Source organism: Natator depressus, chromosome 10 (assembly GCF_965152275.1).
Source record: "Natator depressus isolate rNatDep1 chromosome 10, rNatDep2.hap1, whole genome shotgun sequence".
Lineage (NCBI taxonomy): Eukaryota > Metazoa > Chordata > Testudines > Cheloniidae > Natator > Natator depressus.
The window spans coordinates 32,289,107-32,306,935 of record NC_134243.1 but is presented as its reverse complement, the minus strand read 5'-3'; the positions used below and the strand labels follow the sequence as shown (position 1 = coordinate 32,306,935).

The window sequence follows — 17,829 nt, the reverse complement described above, 5'->3', positions numbered from 1 at the left end:
GTGCCGCAGGCTACCTGGAGGGACAAGGGTGGCACGCATGGCACCTCCCCCCACCCAGCCCCACTTGGGACACTGAGCTTGGGAAGCTCCTGGACCTGACCCGTGAAATGCCCAAGGGCCAAGACTCCTGAGCGATGGAGGGGCCCAGTTGTGTCCCATGCAGCCTGGCCCCAGGGCTGGGTTAGCCCACAGCCTGCTCCCTGGGGCTCCCTCCAGCACCTGGCACTGAACCCTGGGGCCCTGCCTCTGGAGCAGCTCTGGCCCAGTCCAGAGAGCTGAGCTCTCCAGCGGTGACTGGAGCTGCCCCCCCCCCTGAAATATAGAAGTTAAACTACACCTGTGCCACCTGTCTCTGCTGGTGCCCCTCAATCCTGACCCTCAGCTCCTCTGCTAGTCTAGCCTTAGGCTGCCCCCCAGCTCTGCCAATACCCCTCAATCCTGACCCGGAGCCCTCCTGCTATTCTAGCCCTGGGCTCTCCTCTGTCCCCAGCTCTGCCCCTCAACCCCCCCGCTATCCCAGCCCAGGGCTCCCCACGCTTACAGTTCAGCTGCTGCTCCTCAACCATTACAGGCAGTCCCCGCTACCCCCTGCTAGTCTGGACCAGAAGCTGCCAGGTGTGCAAAGGGAGGTGGGTCAGCTCCTGCTCACTGCTCTCGGTCCCACACTAAACCCAGCCCCTCAAGGGGAAGGGCCTGTGCAGGACCCCACCATGCTGCCCTGCTTCAGTGAAGTGGGGAAGGAGCTCAGGTTGGCCCTATCCCCCAGTGGGATGTGCTCTGTGGGGACTCCCAGTCCCATTCCTAGGCAGGGCTGGCCAAGCCAGTTCTGCCTGCTCTGCTGGGCTCCAGGAAGCAGGGCTTGAAGCTCAGCCAGCTCTTTCCTGCAAGTAGCTTAGCGTGACATTGCAGGTGACATGCCCCTGTTCCCAGCACCCCTCTTCTGCATCTGTCCCATAGCCCGGCAGCCAGGGGGTTAATCAGCCATTGTGTGCCCGGGTTCAGTGCCGGTCACTCCGGTGCTGGCAGGAGCTGCCAGCACCCACCCGCTGGGCTCCGTTCCCGCTCGCAGCCCGCGCCATGCAGTCCTGTGCGCTCGAGCATGACATTCACAGCTACCGCCTGTGTGCAAACATGCCACCCACATTCCACCTGCCAGCCCCACGCAGCGAGCCCAGACCGAGAGCCAGCCTGCACGGAGGGCAGGGGAAAGGGCCCTGTAGAGAGCCTGGGGGCAGTGGGGAGGCCCTAGGGGTCTGGCTGGGTTAGCGCTTCCAGCACAGGCCTGTTATGAGAATCCCATCCCTTAGCAGAAGGGGGACCAGGCACCCCCCCCACACACACACTACTGGGTCCCCACTGCCCGTCTGCCCCAGGGGGAACTGGGTGAGGGCTGCACAGAGGAGGTGTGAAGGAAATGCGGGGCCTAGCCTGGCCAATCACAGGGCCTCCGTCTCACCGTTTCTGGCAGGTTGTGAACAGCCCTGGGGACTTGCCCCCATGTAGGTTTGTGTGCCCCCCTGTCCTGCAGGGATGTGTGGAAAAGGCCCAGCTGGGTGGGGTGGTTTGAATCACTGGGTGTGGGGAGCTCAGAAGGCCCCACAAGGCAGCAGGTTGGGGCTTCCCAGGCTCCAGAGGGGCACTCGCTGCAGTACATAGGTTCTTATGCCTGGAGTTCTGGGTGCTATGGGTGGGTCTGTGCCCAGGATTAGGTGCTGAGATTTCAGCAGGCCTTGTGACCCCTTAGTCTCCCCATGCCCAGCGCTGGCTCTCCAAGCACCTAGGGACTCAATGCAATGGATTATAAAATGGCACTTAAAGCAGAAATGCCCTAGCACGAGCCCCCTGCCAAAGAGGGGCAAGGTGGGAGGGCTGGCCCTGAGCCTCATGGTGGGAGTTTGCTGTGCTCCAACACCCGCAGGATGAGCAGGGCATCAGACACGTGCTGGGTGAGGCCTAGAGATGGGGGCAGTGGGGAGCCTGGGGGGCAGATGGAGCCAGCCGCAACATCACGTGCCCAGCTGCAGGGTGGGCAGGGTTCCCCCCCACTCCCCCACAGGCCTTGGGCACAGTTGTTGCCAGAGAAGAGGCAGAAGCAAAGAGGGGGAGAATGGGGCCAGGGGTCAGAGTATGATGGGGGGCAGTCACCCTAAACCCCAATCCCTCAGTGACCCCTCAGGCTCCCACTGCCCCCAGAATTCCCAGATCAGGTTGCGCCAGGCTGGCAGGGCAGGGGCAGGGTAGCTTGCCCCGATGCCCTGCAGGAACTCAGAGGGCCGTGTCCACCAGGGCGGTCACCCACGCCCTCACCAATTGCAGCAGCAGATATGGGTATGTGTCCGTTCATTTCAAATATGCCAATCAGCTCATTAAATGATTTACCTAAAATATCACCCATGGTACTGCCCAAAATGTGACAGCACGGGGCACCTGCCTAAGCCAGCCCGCAGCTGGAGAGGGGTCAGTGGTTTGAGCGGGCAATGCAAATAGCCTAGGCCAGTGTGCTAAACCTCAGTGGTTCAGGAGACAAATTAGCGCTCACCATTTCCCAAAGAGCCGCGGTCGTGTACATTCATTGTTTCTGGCACCGGAGTGCAAATCCTATTTAAACAGCATGGCAGGGGAAATACTGAGGTTCTCTACATATATCTGTGTGTGTCACTCGCTATTATTCTCACAGCAAAATCACTGACAAGGTTTATTATTTTATCAACTGCAATTGGTTAATTACATAGTAAAAGCCTCCTGATTGGTTAATAACTCTGATCAGTTAACAATGAAATCACACATGGGCTGCACAGGGCAGCAGGAGGCACATTAAAGAGCCACTTGAGGCTCGCACGCCGCAGTCCGTGGCTCACTGGCCCAGGCCATAGGTCTTGCAAAGCAAGCTCAGCATTCCCAGCAACCTGAACCCAACCAGCGCCTGCCCCCTAGCCTCAGTCTCTGTTCCTAGCCTGGCTCTGCGGACCCCCCATGGCAGCCAGCCCAAGTGCTGAGCCTCCGTGCTCAGCCCACTTCACATTGTGCTGAGTATTTGCTGACCAGCCCCAGGGATGGGGGGGCAGTGAGGGGGATTTGGGGCAGTGATGCCCACTGGTGAGAGGCAGCCATTGGTCCTAGCTCCAGCCGGCTGAGCCAGCCCCACTGCTTGGGGATCCCGCTAGCTGCCCTGGGAGGGACTCGGAGCCAGTTCCGGCTCATGCCATTCATCCTCCTGCGTCAATTTACAGCTCCCGGCTTCAAAAGGCCGTGCCCGCTGGGGCTATGCAGGGTCAAGGGGCCTGGGCTGCAAGGCGCTTTGGCTTTGGTTTATGGGGTCAGTGAGCTGTTGGCTAAACTGGTTAGGCTGAACAGTACCATAGGGAGTGGGCAGGGGCGGGGACAAAATGGAGTTTTGCCTCTGTCCTGATTCCCATGGCATTGCTGCCAGGCTGGGGGAGACTGGCAGAGCACGCAGCGGGCATGGGTGCGACTGCAGCTCCAAGGGCAGTGCCAGCTGGGCAGAGGACAGCCCCAGCCAAATTTCAGTGTGACACTCAGAGCAGTGGCGCCATCTCCCGCAGCCCAGGGGCAGTCTCTCTGTGTGGTGTCCCTCAGCCTGCGGGGTGAGCTGAGATGGATAAAAGGGCCAGACCCCAAGGAGGCCCCTGCCTTTCCATGCCACTGCATGGGAGGCAGCCGTTCAGCTCTGCTTAAAGGGTCCAGCCTAGTGCTCAGCACACAGAATAGGGTGGGAGTGGAGGATCATGGGGGTCAGCAGCCACCTGGCTAAGCCTGCTTTGGGCAAGGTGTGGCAGTGCCAGGGCTCTGGCTGGTCGGGGGGGGGGTGAGTCTCAGAGAGGGAGGTGGGGCTGGGGAGCAGTGAAGGGGGAATGACCTGAAGCTCTCCATGAGGTGGGAGGGGCAGAGGGGCTGGACTCCACCTGCCTGGAGGTGCTGAGCACCAGATTAACCATCTGGGCAGCAAAGCAGGGTGAGGCCTGGCAGCCTTGGGACACAGAGGCCCCTGGCGCATTCACATCTGGACCAGGGAACCCTGCACTGGAGGTTTGCACCCCTGGATGCAGCAATGCCCATATTAGCTGGCCCAGCTGGCATCAGCCCTGCTCGCCATACGGGGCTCGCTCACCTCGGCTGCCCTGCCACCCCCCCCCGCCCCTCCGTCAGGGGTAAGAACTGCCTGGCACACCGATGGGCTGGTGTGTTCTCAGCCTGGCATTAGGAGCCGTGCCACTGTGTGCTGGGGGGCAGCTGGGCATGATCCCAGCCCATGCAATGGGCCGTGAACGCTGGAACTGAACGCTACGCTGTAGGAGGGGTCTATTTTTATTCTTTTTGTCTTTTACAATAAAAACAACAAACAAAAACCCAAGGGAATTAAACACAAAAAGCTGCACAAGTCAGAGACTTCAGCATGTGGCTTCTCCCAGGAGCTTCAGCGCCGTGCCAGGTCAGCAGGCCCGTTCGCTGCACGCTCACACGCCAGCAGGCAAAGAACACATTGTCAGCAGCGCATCATCCAGGGAACAGGGGCTGCCCGGTCAATGCCGCTTCGGCGCAGGTGCACTGAGCACTGGTGCAGGGTTAGTCGTCACTGTGACCACGGCCCAGGCAGGGCGGGGGATGGGAGGACGTGGGTGGAAGTGGGAAACATTCAGTCGGACTCTCCTGACACACATGAATGTGCATGTGCGTGTTTACAAATTCAGTCAAGTTGCAGGGCCATCGCAAGCCCAGGGATTTCAGGCCAAAGGCTGCAAGGATGTGCTTCAGCCCGGCTCCTTTGCCGTCTGGGTGCCCAGGCACGGCTCCGCCGGGCACAGGTTTGAGAAGCGTCCATAGATCCATTGAGATTTTGTGCTTTGTTTTCTGTGAAATCTCCAAGAACGCCTGCGGCCTGGCCTGGCAAAGCTGGGCTGCCCGTTGAATGGCTGTAGGGGACTCACAGCCACACACACATTTTCTCACTCTCACACCCTGCCTCTGTTCCCTCTTAATTAGGGATGTAAATATCCATTTTAAAAGTTAACCATTTAAACTATTACAATTAGATCATTTAAAGGGTTAACCAATAAAGGGGAGAGGGGCTGGGGCCTCTGCGGCTGGGACTGCTCTGGCTGGCTGGCCCACGGGGCTGGGGGCTAAAGGTTAGGGTCAGTTAACCAAGGGGTGGCCAACCTGCGGCTCCAGAGCCATGTGCGGCTCTTCAGAAGTTCATATGCGGCTCCTTGTATAGGACTCCGGGGCTGGAGCTACAGGCACAAACTTTCCAGTGTGCTGGGGGGTGCTCATTGCTCAACCCCCGGCTCATCATTTTCCTCATTTCACAGGTGGGGAAACTGAGGCACCAAGCGGCACTTCCCCAAGCTCACAGTGCAGGATAATGGCAGAAGCGGGAACAGGACCCAGCTGGCCCATTTGCCTCTGCCTCTCGCTGGCTCCCTGCTCCAAAGGGTAGCACTGCCCACTCCTGAGGCAGGGTGACCTCTGCCATCTTCACCCTGAGGGGGAGGGGAGGCTGCCATGCCTAGCAGCCAGCCCAGATGAGGCCTAGAAGCAGTGAAGCTGGCTAGGGCCCTGCTGCAGAGCCAGTTGCTTCCCTCAGGGGTAGAAAGTGGCCAGCACTGGCTTGGAGCCATGCAGCCGGGGGAGGCTCCTTTGGTTTGCCTGGCAGACCTGCAGCTCCAGGCTCAGCTACTGCAACGGGCGAGTGCAGGAGGGAATTTCACTGCCAGCTCACCCCCCTCCCTGGCTGGGCATCAGCAGCTCCCAGCAGGAGGAGCGGTTGGGTCTCCAGGCCACTTGCCAAATACCCAGGTCCTGGCAGTGGGGCTCATGCCATGGCACAGCTGCTCCCTCCTCCCTCCCAGGCTGGGGCGATCCCAGCAGAGGCCCCTCCCAGCCCAAGAAGCAGGTCACCCACAGCGGTGTTGTTGGGGCAGGCTACGCAACTCTGGTGCCAGCTCTTCCCTCCTGTCCTGGGCCATCCTGGTGTGTTTCGGGCACGACGCCATTCATGGCAGTGCCCTGCGAGCCTCCTGCCCACCCCTTCTCTTCCCCTACAGCTTCCTCAGGCGCCTCCCCCATGGTCCTGCCCCACAGCTGCTGCCACCTTGGCCCCCCCTGCAACCTGGGGACTGCAATGGGGCACAGAGCCTCCTGCGGCTTAGGGCCAGGATCCGGCCTGCCCTGCAATGGTCACTGCACGGCCCAGTTGCCGCTCTGGGGCATTACAGCTTGCTGGGGTGGGAGTGGGGGGACGACTCCCCATGCGACCCCTGCACGAGGGCTCGGGAAGCCGCAGGTGCTGGCATTCGGGGACAGCAGAGACAGGGCCTTGCCCATAGAGCACTTGGGAGAGCAGGCGGGACTCGGCCTGCCTTCACGCCAGGGGGTAGGAGACAGGCAGGGGCCCAGTGCCCCCTGCAGGGGAACGGTTGCACCTTGGCAACCTGCCAGGGCCTGGATCCAGCTCAGCTGAGTGAGGGGCAGTCAGAGAAGAGCGATCAGTTGGGGGGCTGGGCGCTGCAGCCCATGGGCGCCTGGGGCCCTGCCCCAGAGGAGAGAGGGGGATCACATGAAGGCATCGACTTTGTCCCAGGGCTGCATCTCGCTGAGGAAGCTGTCACAGAAGTTGAAACCCTGCTCAAAGCCCCAGGGGTTGCCGAGTGCCTCCCCCCTCGCCTCCTCCCAGGGGTGCTGGGGGGTGTCGGCAAAGGGGGTGAAATCCTCCCAGTGGGAAGCCCCTGGGCTGGGGTGATTGGTAGCCAGAGCGCCCCACTTGCCAGCAGGGGGTATGTAGTTGCCTTGCACGGCAAGGTCCATCTCTGTGGCCAGCGAGCTGAGCGCTGCGTTAATATCCAGGTCCTCAAAATTGCTGCCGTTTCCCCGGAAGACGTCGTCAAAGGCATCGGCCCAGTCGAAATCTCCCCGCAGGGCCTCTGCGTCTCTGCCACTAGAGGGCAGCAGAGGGGACGGGGCAGTTCTGGTTGCTGGGCAGCCGCGCTTCGGCGGAGGGCTGGAGGCATCCAGCAAGGGGCAGCGTTGGCCATGCTGGTGCAGAGGGCCGTGGGCAGCCTGGTGAGGGGTGTGCCCTGGCTGCCTGTCCCCCAGGTGAGGAATGGGGGACAAGAGGCTGCACCCAGCCTCTGGGGCGGGCACGGCGGGGTGCTGCCGTGGCGGGCTGTAGGGCGCGGCCAGGGGCCGTCTCCGCTTGAACACACCGTTGACGAACATATCGGCATACTGCGGGTCGATCTCCCAGAAGCCCCCCTTGCCCGGCTCGTCTTTCTGCCGCGGCACCTTCCGGAAGCATTTGTTCAAGGACAGGTTGTGCCGGATGGAGTTCTGCAGCCAAGAGAAGGAGGAACAGGCCCATGAAGGACACGGTGGCAAGGCAGGGCCAGCAGTACCTGGACGTGCTGAGTCCTCCCAGCACCTAGAGAGTGCATAGCATTCGCCCCATTGGACAGCTGGGGAAACCGAGGCACTGGGCTTTAAGGACCAAGGAGTTAGGCCCAGATCCTCAAAGATCTTTAGGTGCCTAAGTGACTTACCTGGGAAGGAAACCAGATCAGAACCAGGCCTCCTGGCTCCCAGTCCCAACCATTCGCACCCTTTACCCAATCTAGCCAGTCCCTTCACCTCTCCATGTCCCACTAATGTGCGTGGGGTGGCCCCATAGCCCTGCAGGGTTGCCAGCTTTGCCCATTGCCAATATCCAGGCTCCATGGTACAGATGGGGCCCGCAGAGGAACATACATGTGTGACTCACCATGTGAGCGTTTGGGGTTGGGGGCCAGGAAATTCAGGCACTACAGGCCCAGCGAAGGCCTCAGTCACGTGCGGAGCAGAATCTCCACTTTCAGTCTTAACAATGTCCCTTTCTGGCCCTCCTGGCTGAGAAGAAATGTGACTGGAGGGCGACCAATGCGGGGCACCTGCCTGAGTCTGCTGAGAGCCTGACACCGGTGCTCTCGGAGATGGGAAAATGCCCCATGCATCTCAATGGGTCCTTAACACGAAGCCCCTCTGCTCTGGGGGCAGCCCTGCAGAGGCTGTGCTGGAGCTCAAGCATCCTCCACCAGTCAGGGCCATCCCTCAGCCTCCAGATACAGATCCAGGGCCCTTCCCTGCCCCCCCGACAAGCAGCTCTGGACCAAGTGCCGAGAAGAGCCTGTCCACTTGAGGCTGCCCTTGCTCCCGGTGCAGCAAACCACCCCCCACCCCCAGGACTATGCAGCAGCCATTATAAAAAGCACGGGCAGGTCCGAAACCAACCACCCATGTCACACACAGCCCTGTCCAGCTGAATGGGCCACAGACGCTGGACCCCTCTCCCCTGCAGCTGGGCTCAGGAGCAAAGGGTGTATGGGCTGTGGCCAGGGAGATGCTCCTCCCCAGAGCTGCTCCTGGCACCTTTCTGAGCCTAAGGCTTATAAGAAGACCACGAGCAAGGTAAGGTGCGGCCTGTGGGGGCAGCGCTGGGCTGAACGTGCCATCTGGGCAGCAAGGGCTCTTTGGGACATACTGGGCAGGTGTCACACCCCCCCCCCCCACACACACACACCCACCCCGCCAGCTCCTCTCCTGAGACACTCCCAGGCATCCCAGCAAGGCAGGGACCAGCAAAGAGCCCGTGTGGGCTTAGACACCATGGACTAGTCCTGTGTCTTTTGGAGGGTCTTTGCCCTGCCCCCAGAGAGCCAGCTGGGCAGAGCAGCACCCGCTGCCCACAGCAGGAAGGCCCAGGGAAGGGGCTGCGTGGAGTCAGGACTGTTCAGGGAAGGCCGTGTGGCTGCATGGGCTGGGCTCCCCCTTGGAGCTGGGGGTGGCTGGGCTGGAATTAAGCTGCAGCCACCAGGGGGTCTGGCAGCAGCCCCGCGGATTAGCCCTGCTTAGTTCAGCCTGCCCTGACGCTGCCCAGCAGGTGCACGTGGCCTTGGTGTGTTGCTAATGGGGACCTCAGCTTGGTCTAAGAAGAATGCGTGTTGGGACCATGTTTTCCAGCTTCTCCCCGCCCTCCCAGCAGCTTCCACACCCCGAGGAGAAAAGACACCCACTGTTTCCTGTGTTAGAATCACAGGTTTTTTCAGCCAGTCTCACGAGTCTTCGGGACCGCAGCGATGGTGTTGAAACACTTGGGGCGGGTAGCACGGTGAGCATGGGTGCAGGGCTGCCCGGAAGCATTACGCTGTCCATGTCCAGCTCCCAGGAGCAGGAACAACACGCCTGGGGTCGAATCTGCCTCTTGCTCACTTGTCAGCACGGTCAGAGACCTGCCGATGCCTCCTGGGACCCCCCTGGCCCAGAGCCTTCCCTGCCAGAGCTCAGGTGGCCCCATTAGCAGCCCTGGGTCTAGACAAACAAGCCCGGTGTGTTCATCCCCTGCTCTTTATAGCGAGGGGCTTTTGATGAACCCAGAGACACTGGCTCTTGGAGACCCACCTCCCCCCGAGTCCTCTCACTTATCCCTCTGAAATCCCAGCAAGCTCCTCTCCGCACAGCGGAGGTGGGGAAGCGATTTGCATGGCCACCATGACGAGTGGGCAGAGCTGACCCACTGAGCAAGGAGACTGCTCGGTAGGTTTGCTGGGAGCTCTCCCACAGCCGTGACCTGCCCCAGAGGTGGCTGCATTTCAGTCCCAAGCAGACACCCTCTCTACCACCTGTAGAGTGAAAGGCCACAGGGAAATAAGGGTGGATAAGCCACCTTTCCAGTATTCCCCACTCCAGAAGACACCTGTTGGAGGAGCAGCCACACAGCTAAACACAGTGTTTGCTGGGGTCTTCCAAGAAGCAACAGAGAAAGAGAAACAGTGCCCTGCGCTCCCCACCCCCACCCCTCGGCACATGCAGCCTCGATGGGGGGTGACCGAGGCAGAAGGAATCAAATGCCGCAGCTCATTTATCCACCTGTGGAGCCCCGGTCCTCCTGGTGACAGACGGAGGCCTCCATTGTCCATCGCCTCAACAGGGCTGTTAATTATTCAAGCCACCGACTCACCTGCCAGCTGGGCTCAGCATGCCGGTAGTAGCAGAAGTTCTCCATGATCCAGCTGTAGATGGCTGACAAGGTGACCTTGGCCTGCTTGCTGGCCTGCAGAGCCATGCAGATGAGGGTGGCGTAGGAGTAAGGGGGCTTCACCCCAGGGTTGCTCTTGTAATCAATCACTGCCGCGCCGAGGCCGGGAAGGTAGCTGGTGCTAGGGGAGGTGGCTGTGGAGGTGGGTTTGCCGAGGCGCAGGGGCATCCCCTTGGCTGCAGTGTCTCCTGCTGGTGGGCTGGCCGGGGCCTCAGACCCTTGGAAGAGCTGCTGGGGAGGCTGGTGGAGAGGGTGGCTGGGGACAGGTGGTCTCTCCGGATCAGCGGTGACGATAGAAAAGTCTTGGAGCCACTGCAGGCTGGTGAGGCTGTCGTCCAAGGTCACGGCCCCACCCACATTGTCCCGGTCCTCAGGGTGCAGCAGCAGCCACTTCTCCTTGAACCGGGCAGCGATGTCAGGCGAGGCGAGGATGGGCATCCTCCGTGGATAGACTCCCTCCACTCCCACTGCGGGGCAGAACAGAGGCACGTCAGCCATAGGCCAGCCCTCTCCCATGCCCTGCACAGCTCTTTGTGAGACGCACCGCAGGGGAGGACATCTGTGGGTGGAGGGAGGAGAGACCCAGGCTGCAGGGAGTGGACAGCTAGGGCTGGGGTTTCCAGGAGCTGCTGGGGATGTGGATCTTTCCCTGGGAGTGTAGCCCTTCTGCCAGGTGGAGTTGGCAGCAACCAAGGCCAGGTTTTCAACATCCAGGGGTCCCTCTTAACAATGCAACACAGAACTGGCTCAAGACCCCACCCAGTAATCAGGGAAAACTAAACACTCCCCTCCCCTGGTGCCTCTAAGAGGCAACAGCACCCCACTCGCAAGTAGAGTCTGTGCGTAGCGGAGAAAATGTAATCAAAGGGGAACCACCACAACCGTGATTCGAACATGTCTGCCCATGAGCAAAACTCCCGTCCCGGAGTACATGCAGTCCCCTTGGCCTCCGCTTCTCAACTGGCGGTGTGCAAGTCCAACCAACAAATGTCCCTGTAACACGCCACCCCGTCCACCACACCCCACTCACAGCTGCTGTCCTTGGTCAGCAGAGACCCAGCGTTCACAGAAAGAAACCTCAAGCAACGTCTTCCCTGCTGTTGTATTCATCTGCTGCCCCTGGCCTCTCCCCTGGTACTCAGTGATTTCAGCTCTCAGTGAGGGAACCTCACTGCTGCAGGCTGGACAGCCTTCTGCAGAAACCACCCGGTCAACACTAAGACCTGATTAGCATGAAATTCAAGCTCCACTGGGAATCTTTCATTTTAAGTGAACAGCTAGAGCTGATCAGTTCTGTGTTTAAACAGTGGAGTGGGGCAGGTCAGATGGTGCCTGTAACCCTTAGGCAGAGTCAACACCTACCGGCACAAACTCCTCCCCACCTCTGCTGGCAGAGGGCATCCAAACCCCCTGCTTAGCGAGTTCAGTTCAGTTGAGGGTGAGCCCCACCTCAATCAGGCCTGGCTACGCAGTCCTGGTGCCCTTCACTGGTACAATAAAGGATAACATTTCATGAGCCCTGTATTCAGCATTAAAGTGATTTGTACCCCAGTGCCAGCCAGAACTGATAACTTGGGCAACACAGCTCTGTCTGCTTGCACCTCGACAGAGTGGCTGTGTTCATGTAAATACAGTCTGGCCCTGAACCCCCCACCCCCAGCTCATTACTAGGTCTCCGGGAAGACCTCAGTCAGACCTTGCTGGAGGAGGCTCCAGCACAATAGAACAGGCATATCTTTGACACCTTCCAGCAGGGACCTCAAAGCACCTTCCAACCCTGTGTTACCATCTGCATTTACACACGGGAAACTGAGGAAGCACAGGGACCTGCTCAGGGAGCGCCAAGGAGAAGGGCAAGGAATCAGCTGGTTCTCACCCTTGGAAAATGCACCCTCAAATGCAGAGTCCCCTTTTGCACTGAGCGAGGGCAGTGCCCAGGCTTTGAGTCCCCTGCTCCCCAGGCGCGGGACGGAGCTGTGCAGCCAGCAGGGAGACAAAGGCCAAGCAGTTGCCACCTGCGGCGAGATGAGTTACACTGGCACCTGGCTCTGCCCTGCTCACCTGGGACGTGCAGTGTGGAAAACAAAAGTGCTGAGGCGGCCTCCAGGTAGGAGTTCTCCTGTTACCGCAGGTGGCCACACAATGACGCTCATTAAGGTCGTGCGCCGACAGACCGGGGGCACTGCACAGCCGATGGGGAACACAATGCCACCGGGGAGGGCGGCTCGGGGTGGCCCCAGGCGCTAGCAGCTTGAGAATGGACCAGCAGCAACATGCGTGGCAGAGAGCCTGGAGAGCCAGACCCATTGCTAGCTGCCAGGAGGGCCCAAGTGGTGGCAGGATGGGGCAGCTCAGAAAGTCCCCTCTCACTCAGTGGCTCCTGGGCTCCTCAGCAAACCTCAGGGCAGCCAGGCAGAGCCAACCTGGGGCATCTACAAGAGGGGCTGTTCTACTCTATGCCTGACACAGTTGGACCCACACCAGGCTTCCTGAGAGGCCGGTTACTGCCACCTGGGAGGCAGGGCAACGTCAAGCTTAGCCTGTTACAGACAGGGAAACCGAGGCACGGAGCTAGTGTCTCCAGGCCACGCAGAGCTGGGACTGGAACTGGAACACAGGAGATCCCGGCCAAGCCCCAGACTCTCAGCCGAAGGCAACCTTCCCGTCCCATCCCCCGGCAGGGGATGAAGGCCGTCACAGCCCCCTAAGGTCTGAGACACCCCCTCTGCCCCCACCCACAAAATGAACACGACGCTGGTTATGCAACCAGGCTAGAGGCACGGATGCGTGCGGATCCGATCGGACCCACAGCTCCAGCTCCTGGGGCCTCCAGACAGAGCCCGCTTTGCGAGGCCAACCCCGTCCGGGACCTGCTCTCCCCACCCCGCTTTTCCTTTGGGGGCAGATCAGGAAAGGAGCCACGTTCAGACGAGATCCAGATCCAAACCCGATGCCCGCACGTCTGCCCGGACCCACCGGATGCGCTCGTGGCGTGCCTCGCAGCCTGGGTGCTGGGATCAGCAGCCTCTTGGAGCAGCGCCCGAGCGGGGCGGGGGGGGGGGGGTATCAAAGGGGACGTCTCTTCCTCAAACTTGCCAAACCCCGTGTCGAGCTGCAGGGGCTAGCCCCGGAACGGGGCGGGCGGGCGCTTGCCAGGGACAGCGGAGCTCTTACCTTTGCCGAGAGGTGCGGGCTGGGGGTGGCGGCCCCAGGGGCACCTGTCTGGACCGGTAGAGAGACACTCCGCGCCCCCTGCTACCGCCCCACCCGCCCGGCTGGCCTGGCAGGGAGATGCTGGGGGCGCCCGTATCGCCTTTTGTAGGGCGGGGGGGGCGGCTTTAAACCGATCCTGGGTGTCTCATTGGCTGCTGGCGTGTGGAGTCCCTTGTGCCTTCTGGCCAATGAGGCCCGGAGGGAGGCTCCCAGCCCGCTCAGCACTTAGGGAGCCTCTATAAATTCTCATGCTGGACAAAGAAAAGTGCCTTGAGTTGAGGGGCCGGGAGCAAGAGCACAAGGTGGGCCTCCAGACCATGAGATTGACTTAAACCTCAGGAGATTTTCAGAAATCCTAAATCTAGCTTCTCCCCGTTGGTCTCCTGGTCTCTGAGCCTTTGGGGGGTCACGTTTTCCAGCTTTTCTCCGCAACCACCAGGGCTAGGAATGGATTTTAAAATGCAAGCTGAGTCTCACATCATCACCTGACTCCAGGAACCCAGACTTTAAGAAAAACACCAATTGTTGGGAGGCCCATGCTGAAATCTCCAGAGCTGGCCGCCTGTGAAACTAAGGAAGAGGGGAAAGCGTCTTCCACATAGGTCCTTGGCCAGTGGCAAGGATGAGTCCGGCTTGTGTGGGAGGGCGAAGAAGTGGTGTGAGAGCTGGGGGATAAGAGACGTTCAGCCACCTGCAGCTTCCAAAGCCTCAGGACCTCTGAAAATCAGCCCTTCAGAGGAGACCCAGAAAGGTCTATAGAGCAATGCCAGCTGCAATGCATATTGCAGCTCACAGAGCCTGCAAATCCCAGCATGCACCATCCCATACTGGCCAGAGCAGGGGCCATGGAGACCACAGGCACAGCTCCAAGCATGGGGGATGACAGAGGGTGTATATCCTATTCCAAATGTGTTGCATCCCAGGTGAGCTGCCTGCTGGCAAAGGACAGTGTCACTGTATTTAAATGTGGCACCTTTACCATGTTCCATCCACAGACAAAGCCCATACTTCGAAAGGGGGGAATTATCTACACACCATAGATAGGGAGACTGAGGCATAGCCTCAGAGGGAAAGTTACTTGCCCAAGGTCACACAGCAAGTTCAGGACAGAGCTGGAATGGAACCCAGGAGTCCTGGCTCCCAGTCCCCTGCTCTAACCTTCCATGAACAATGACAGACCCCAGACTTTTCTTAGCCCATTTTAAACACCAGCTACAGCATTTCCCTCCCTATCAGAGCACATGGTCCAGTTCTTGGATGCTACAGGTCCCAGCATGGTCTTCGGGGCTGCAAAGTTTGGACACCTTAGCCCCTGCTTCAGCACTTCCCCTCATCAGTCTGATAAACTAAACAGCCCCGGCCCTAGCTAGTCAGAGGCCAGAGAGCGGGGGAGCAGGGAAGGGCAGAGGGGGTCTCTTGGAAGGAAAGAAATCAAACTGCCTCAAGAGGCACGGGCAGGGACCTCAATGCACGAACATACACGCACTGCTGGCTCCCCACAAGTCACACTGTGTTTGGAGTCTCCTATTTGCACCCACTCCCTGGTGAGCCTTGGCCCTGGGGCAGAGTAGGGCTAGACAGGAGTGTACCTCTGCCTGGCAGCAGGACTCTGCCTGAGCATCTTTTATTTGACCCAAACTTATTGGAGCAGCTCCTGGGGCTGGTCCCAATGTCCAACACATTCACTCTCCCCTGGACTCTAGTCCTAGTCACTTCAACCTCAATATTCCCCTCTCTCCCTACCCCAAGGCCTCAAAGGGGAGGCCAGATGTTGAGCTTTGGCCACCAGAGCTGGACTCTGGGAGCCACCAACAGCCAGCAAGGGCTGGGGAGAGGGAGGCAGGAAGGGGGCCTGGGCTAGGGACCCATCGCCAGGTCGCCAGTTCTGACCTAGCCCAGGGAAGTTGTGACTAGGTGTTGTTGGCTGTCCAGGATGTGCGGGGAGCTCATGGGATGGGAATCCACCTCATGCTCTGCAGCACTGACACAGACGTGGCCAGGTATGCTGAAGGGCTTGTGAGATGCAGGGACAGGGATCATGCTGGGCTGGAATATGCTGGTGATTGAAAGGTTTTGGGTGTTAGCTGGCAGCACCCCCCTGCCCCACCCTGTTTGACTCTTGGCCTGTGTAGACTGCCAAGGTTACCAGTAGCCACTGGACCTACAGGTGACCAACACTGGGGCCCCCCCAACCAAAGCTCTGCCACAGCATCCTGGGGACCCTTCTGCAGCCACAAACTCATCCAATGCACATGGGCCTCCAGAGGGGTACATGACCCCTCACCCATGTGCCACCACACTGCTCTTATTGCTGTCACTCGTTAACGGACCACCCCCTCCCCTGGCATACAGGTCAGTAAACATCACTGAATGTCCTGGCTATGGGGGGCCAAGGTCAGATTACACTATGGGATTTTTGGGCTGAATAAGGTCAAGGTCTGAGTGAGAGGCAAAGAGCCACGGCCCCAGAGAGATCCCGGCAGAATCTACTACCTGCATCCAGGCAGGCTGAGTGTTAGGTAACCAATTCCTTTCTGCAAGAAACAGGCTGTGGGGCCCAGCCTCGAAAAGAGCTTGTGAAAATAAAGGTGTTTCCAGTGTGTGATTTCAAACAGTGTTCAGAAATCCAGACACTCAGGGCACAACGCAGGCTGTGCTGGTCTAGGGATACCTGCCGGACTGTGGTAGGAGAGGAAGGGTCAATTCCTGGTGAGTGTGTCGGCCCAACTCTGAAATACCTGTGGTGCATAGGTCACTCATTCCTCTCAGCACTATGGGAAGCAGAGGGGTTGTTGATCCAAGGCTCTGACTCTGGGCATGAGAGTTGCTAGAAGAACCTGCACAGCAGTTGTGACAGTTGAAGTCTCAAGCAAGTTTTGCACTAAAGCTTCATGGCTCATTACCAAGGCCCTTCCCCCTCCAAGAGAAAAAGCCACAGTTAAGCACTTTAGTGCCCTCAGGCAAACATAGCACTGACTACCTGAAGGTCCTTGGTTCAATCCTGACTTTGGCAGGCCCATCATCAGGTGCCTTTGCCAAAGGAGGCCCTTTTCAATGATGATAGCTAAGTGCATTCCCCCCTTTGTGAGATAGGGAGGGTAAGGAAAGAGCTTCTGCCTCTACCTAGGAGCGGAAGGAAAGGAATCCTTATGGCCAACCAACCAGCTGCAGGAGTACTCTGGGTGCCTGGCTCTGTGCCTGCTGCCTGGGAGATGTGAACCCTTTATATTCCTGTGGTGGGACAGGACAGTTCTTACCCCTCAGGCAGGTAGAGGTTACAGAGCTCAGCAGAGCAAAGTCAGTCCCAACTTGGCACAGGTGGGGGGCCTGTCAAACTTGGAGAGGGGTGGCCCTTTAAAAGGGAGGATCCAAGCCATATGCAGGGTGGCACTCAGAGAGCAGAGCTGAAGAGCCTCTGCTACCTGCATCCCCTGAAGTAGAGGGACCATCTTTACTTTGTTTGGAACCTAGGGCCCTCAGCCTGGGTCCTCTGGACAGGAGGGGTCACGGAGCCAGGCTGCCTTTCCAGACACCCCTGCCCTCTTACCTTTCAGGCAACTACTGGGGGAGCCTGGACTCTTTGGGGGCTCCAATGTTGTTTGGTTTGCCCTTGCTGGCTTTGGACTGCTTTACACCTGGAAGGGGGGCTGCCACCTCCCTCAGACCTACAGCCAGAAAAGCACATTCCGAACTGGTTCTCCTGCAACATCTATAGCCAGACAGGGATGTCTGGGTCAGGTCCACCTTCACCTCATGGGCCGCCCTCGAGGTACAACCTCCATATTTCTATTCAGAGAAGGCCCTTGGTGTCCTTGCTTCATCCCATCACTCCTTCACTCACAGATCTCCTTTACATCTCTGCTTCCAAAGGGAAGCCTAAGGCTTTGGCAGCAAATGCTAAGCAGCTGTTAACATGCTTTGTGTGAGTGGTCATGGGACAGCTGTTTTTCAGGACGGACCATTCCTCCCAGCTGGACTCAAACCAGAGATCTAAGGGCATAATTCCAAGCACACTATAGCACCCTGCACGACCCACTGAGCTATCGAAGAGCACCAGGCTGCACCCTCAGGGCAGCCCATACATATGCCTGTGCAATCTCTCCCCAGGCAGACTGCAGGCACCTTCTCTTGGTTAATGGAGTAACGAAAAAAGGCAGTATCATCCCAGTGTGGGCAGAGCACTCTCTCCTTCCCCAGCCCCCCAATCCCTCTATCCCCCTCAATCCCAGCCATTTGAGCATTGATTCCCTCCAGAACCTCTGAAAAGAACCCAACAAGAAGGGATGAGTGAATGCTAATGACAATTTGGGCACAGAGCCAGCTGATCTGGAGACATTTCAGCCATGGCTGGAACACCAGGGAGCTGGGCTTTTGCCTTTGATTTGTGAAGGAAATATCCACCTCAGTCTCCTCCGCCCCCCAACATTTCGATACCAACTGCAGAGAAAGGAGCCTGCCCAGTTAGAACAGGCAGCTCTAGTCAATCCTTTCCAGCACTGCGATGTGAGCAAACAGGTCATCCCCATGGCTGG

At 59.0% G+C, this 17,829-nt stretch overlaps 1 protein-coding gene across 4 annotated transcripts; it reads right to left on the bottom strand.

Annotated features, from left to right (window-relative positions):
• Window positions 1-4,320: 4,320 nt before the first annotated feature.
• On the bottom strand, window positions 4,321-13,389 carry LOC141994442 (forkhead box protein J1-B-like). Of its 4 annotated transcripts, XM_074964666.1 has the most exons (4): window positions 13,259-13,389; window positions 11,447-11,571; window positions 10,007-10,551; window positions 4,321-7,347 (listed from the first exon to the last, which is right to left on the bottom strand). In XM_074964666.1, the coding sequence occupies exons 3-4, from the start codon at window positions 10,520-10,522 to the stop codon at window positions 6,574-6,576; spliced, it is 1,290 nt and encodes a 429-aa protein (XP_074820767.1). In that variant the 5' UTR covers window positions 10,523-10,551; window positions 11,447-11,571; window positions 13,259-13,389; the 3' UTR covers window positions 4,321-6,573. The 4 variants fall into 4 exon arrangements, with proteins under 4 accessions (XP_074820767.1, XP_074820766.1, XP_074820768.1 ...); XM_074964665.1 differs by lacking the exon at window positions 11,447-11,571; XM_074964667.1 differs by lacking the exons at window positions 11,447-11,571; window positions 13,259-13,389 and adding an exon at window positions 13,061-13,120.
• Between the last annotated feature and the right edge of the window lie 4,440 nt (window positions 13,390-17,829).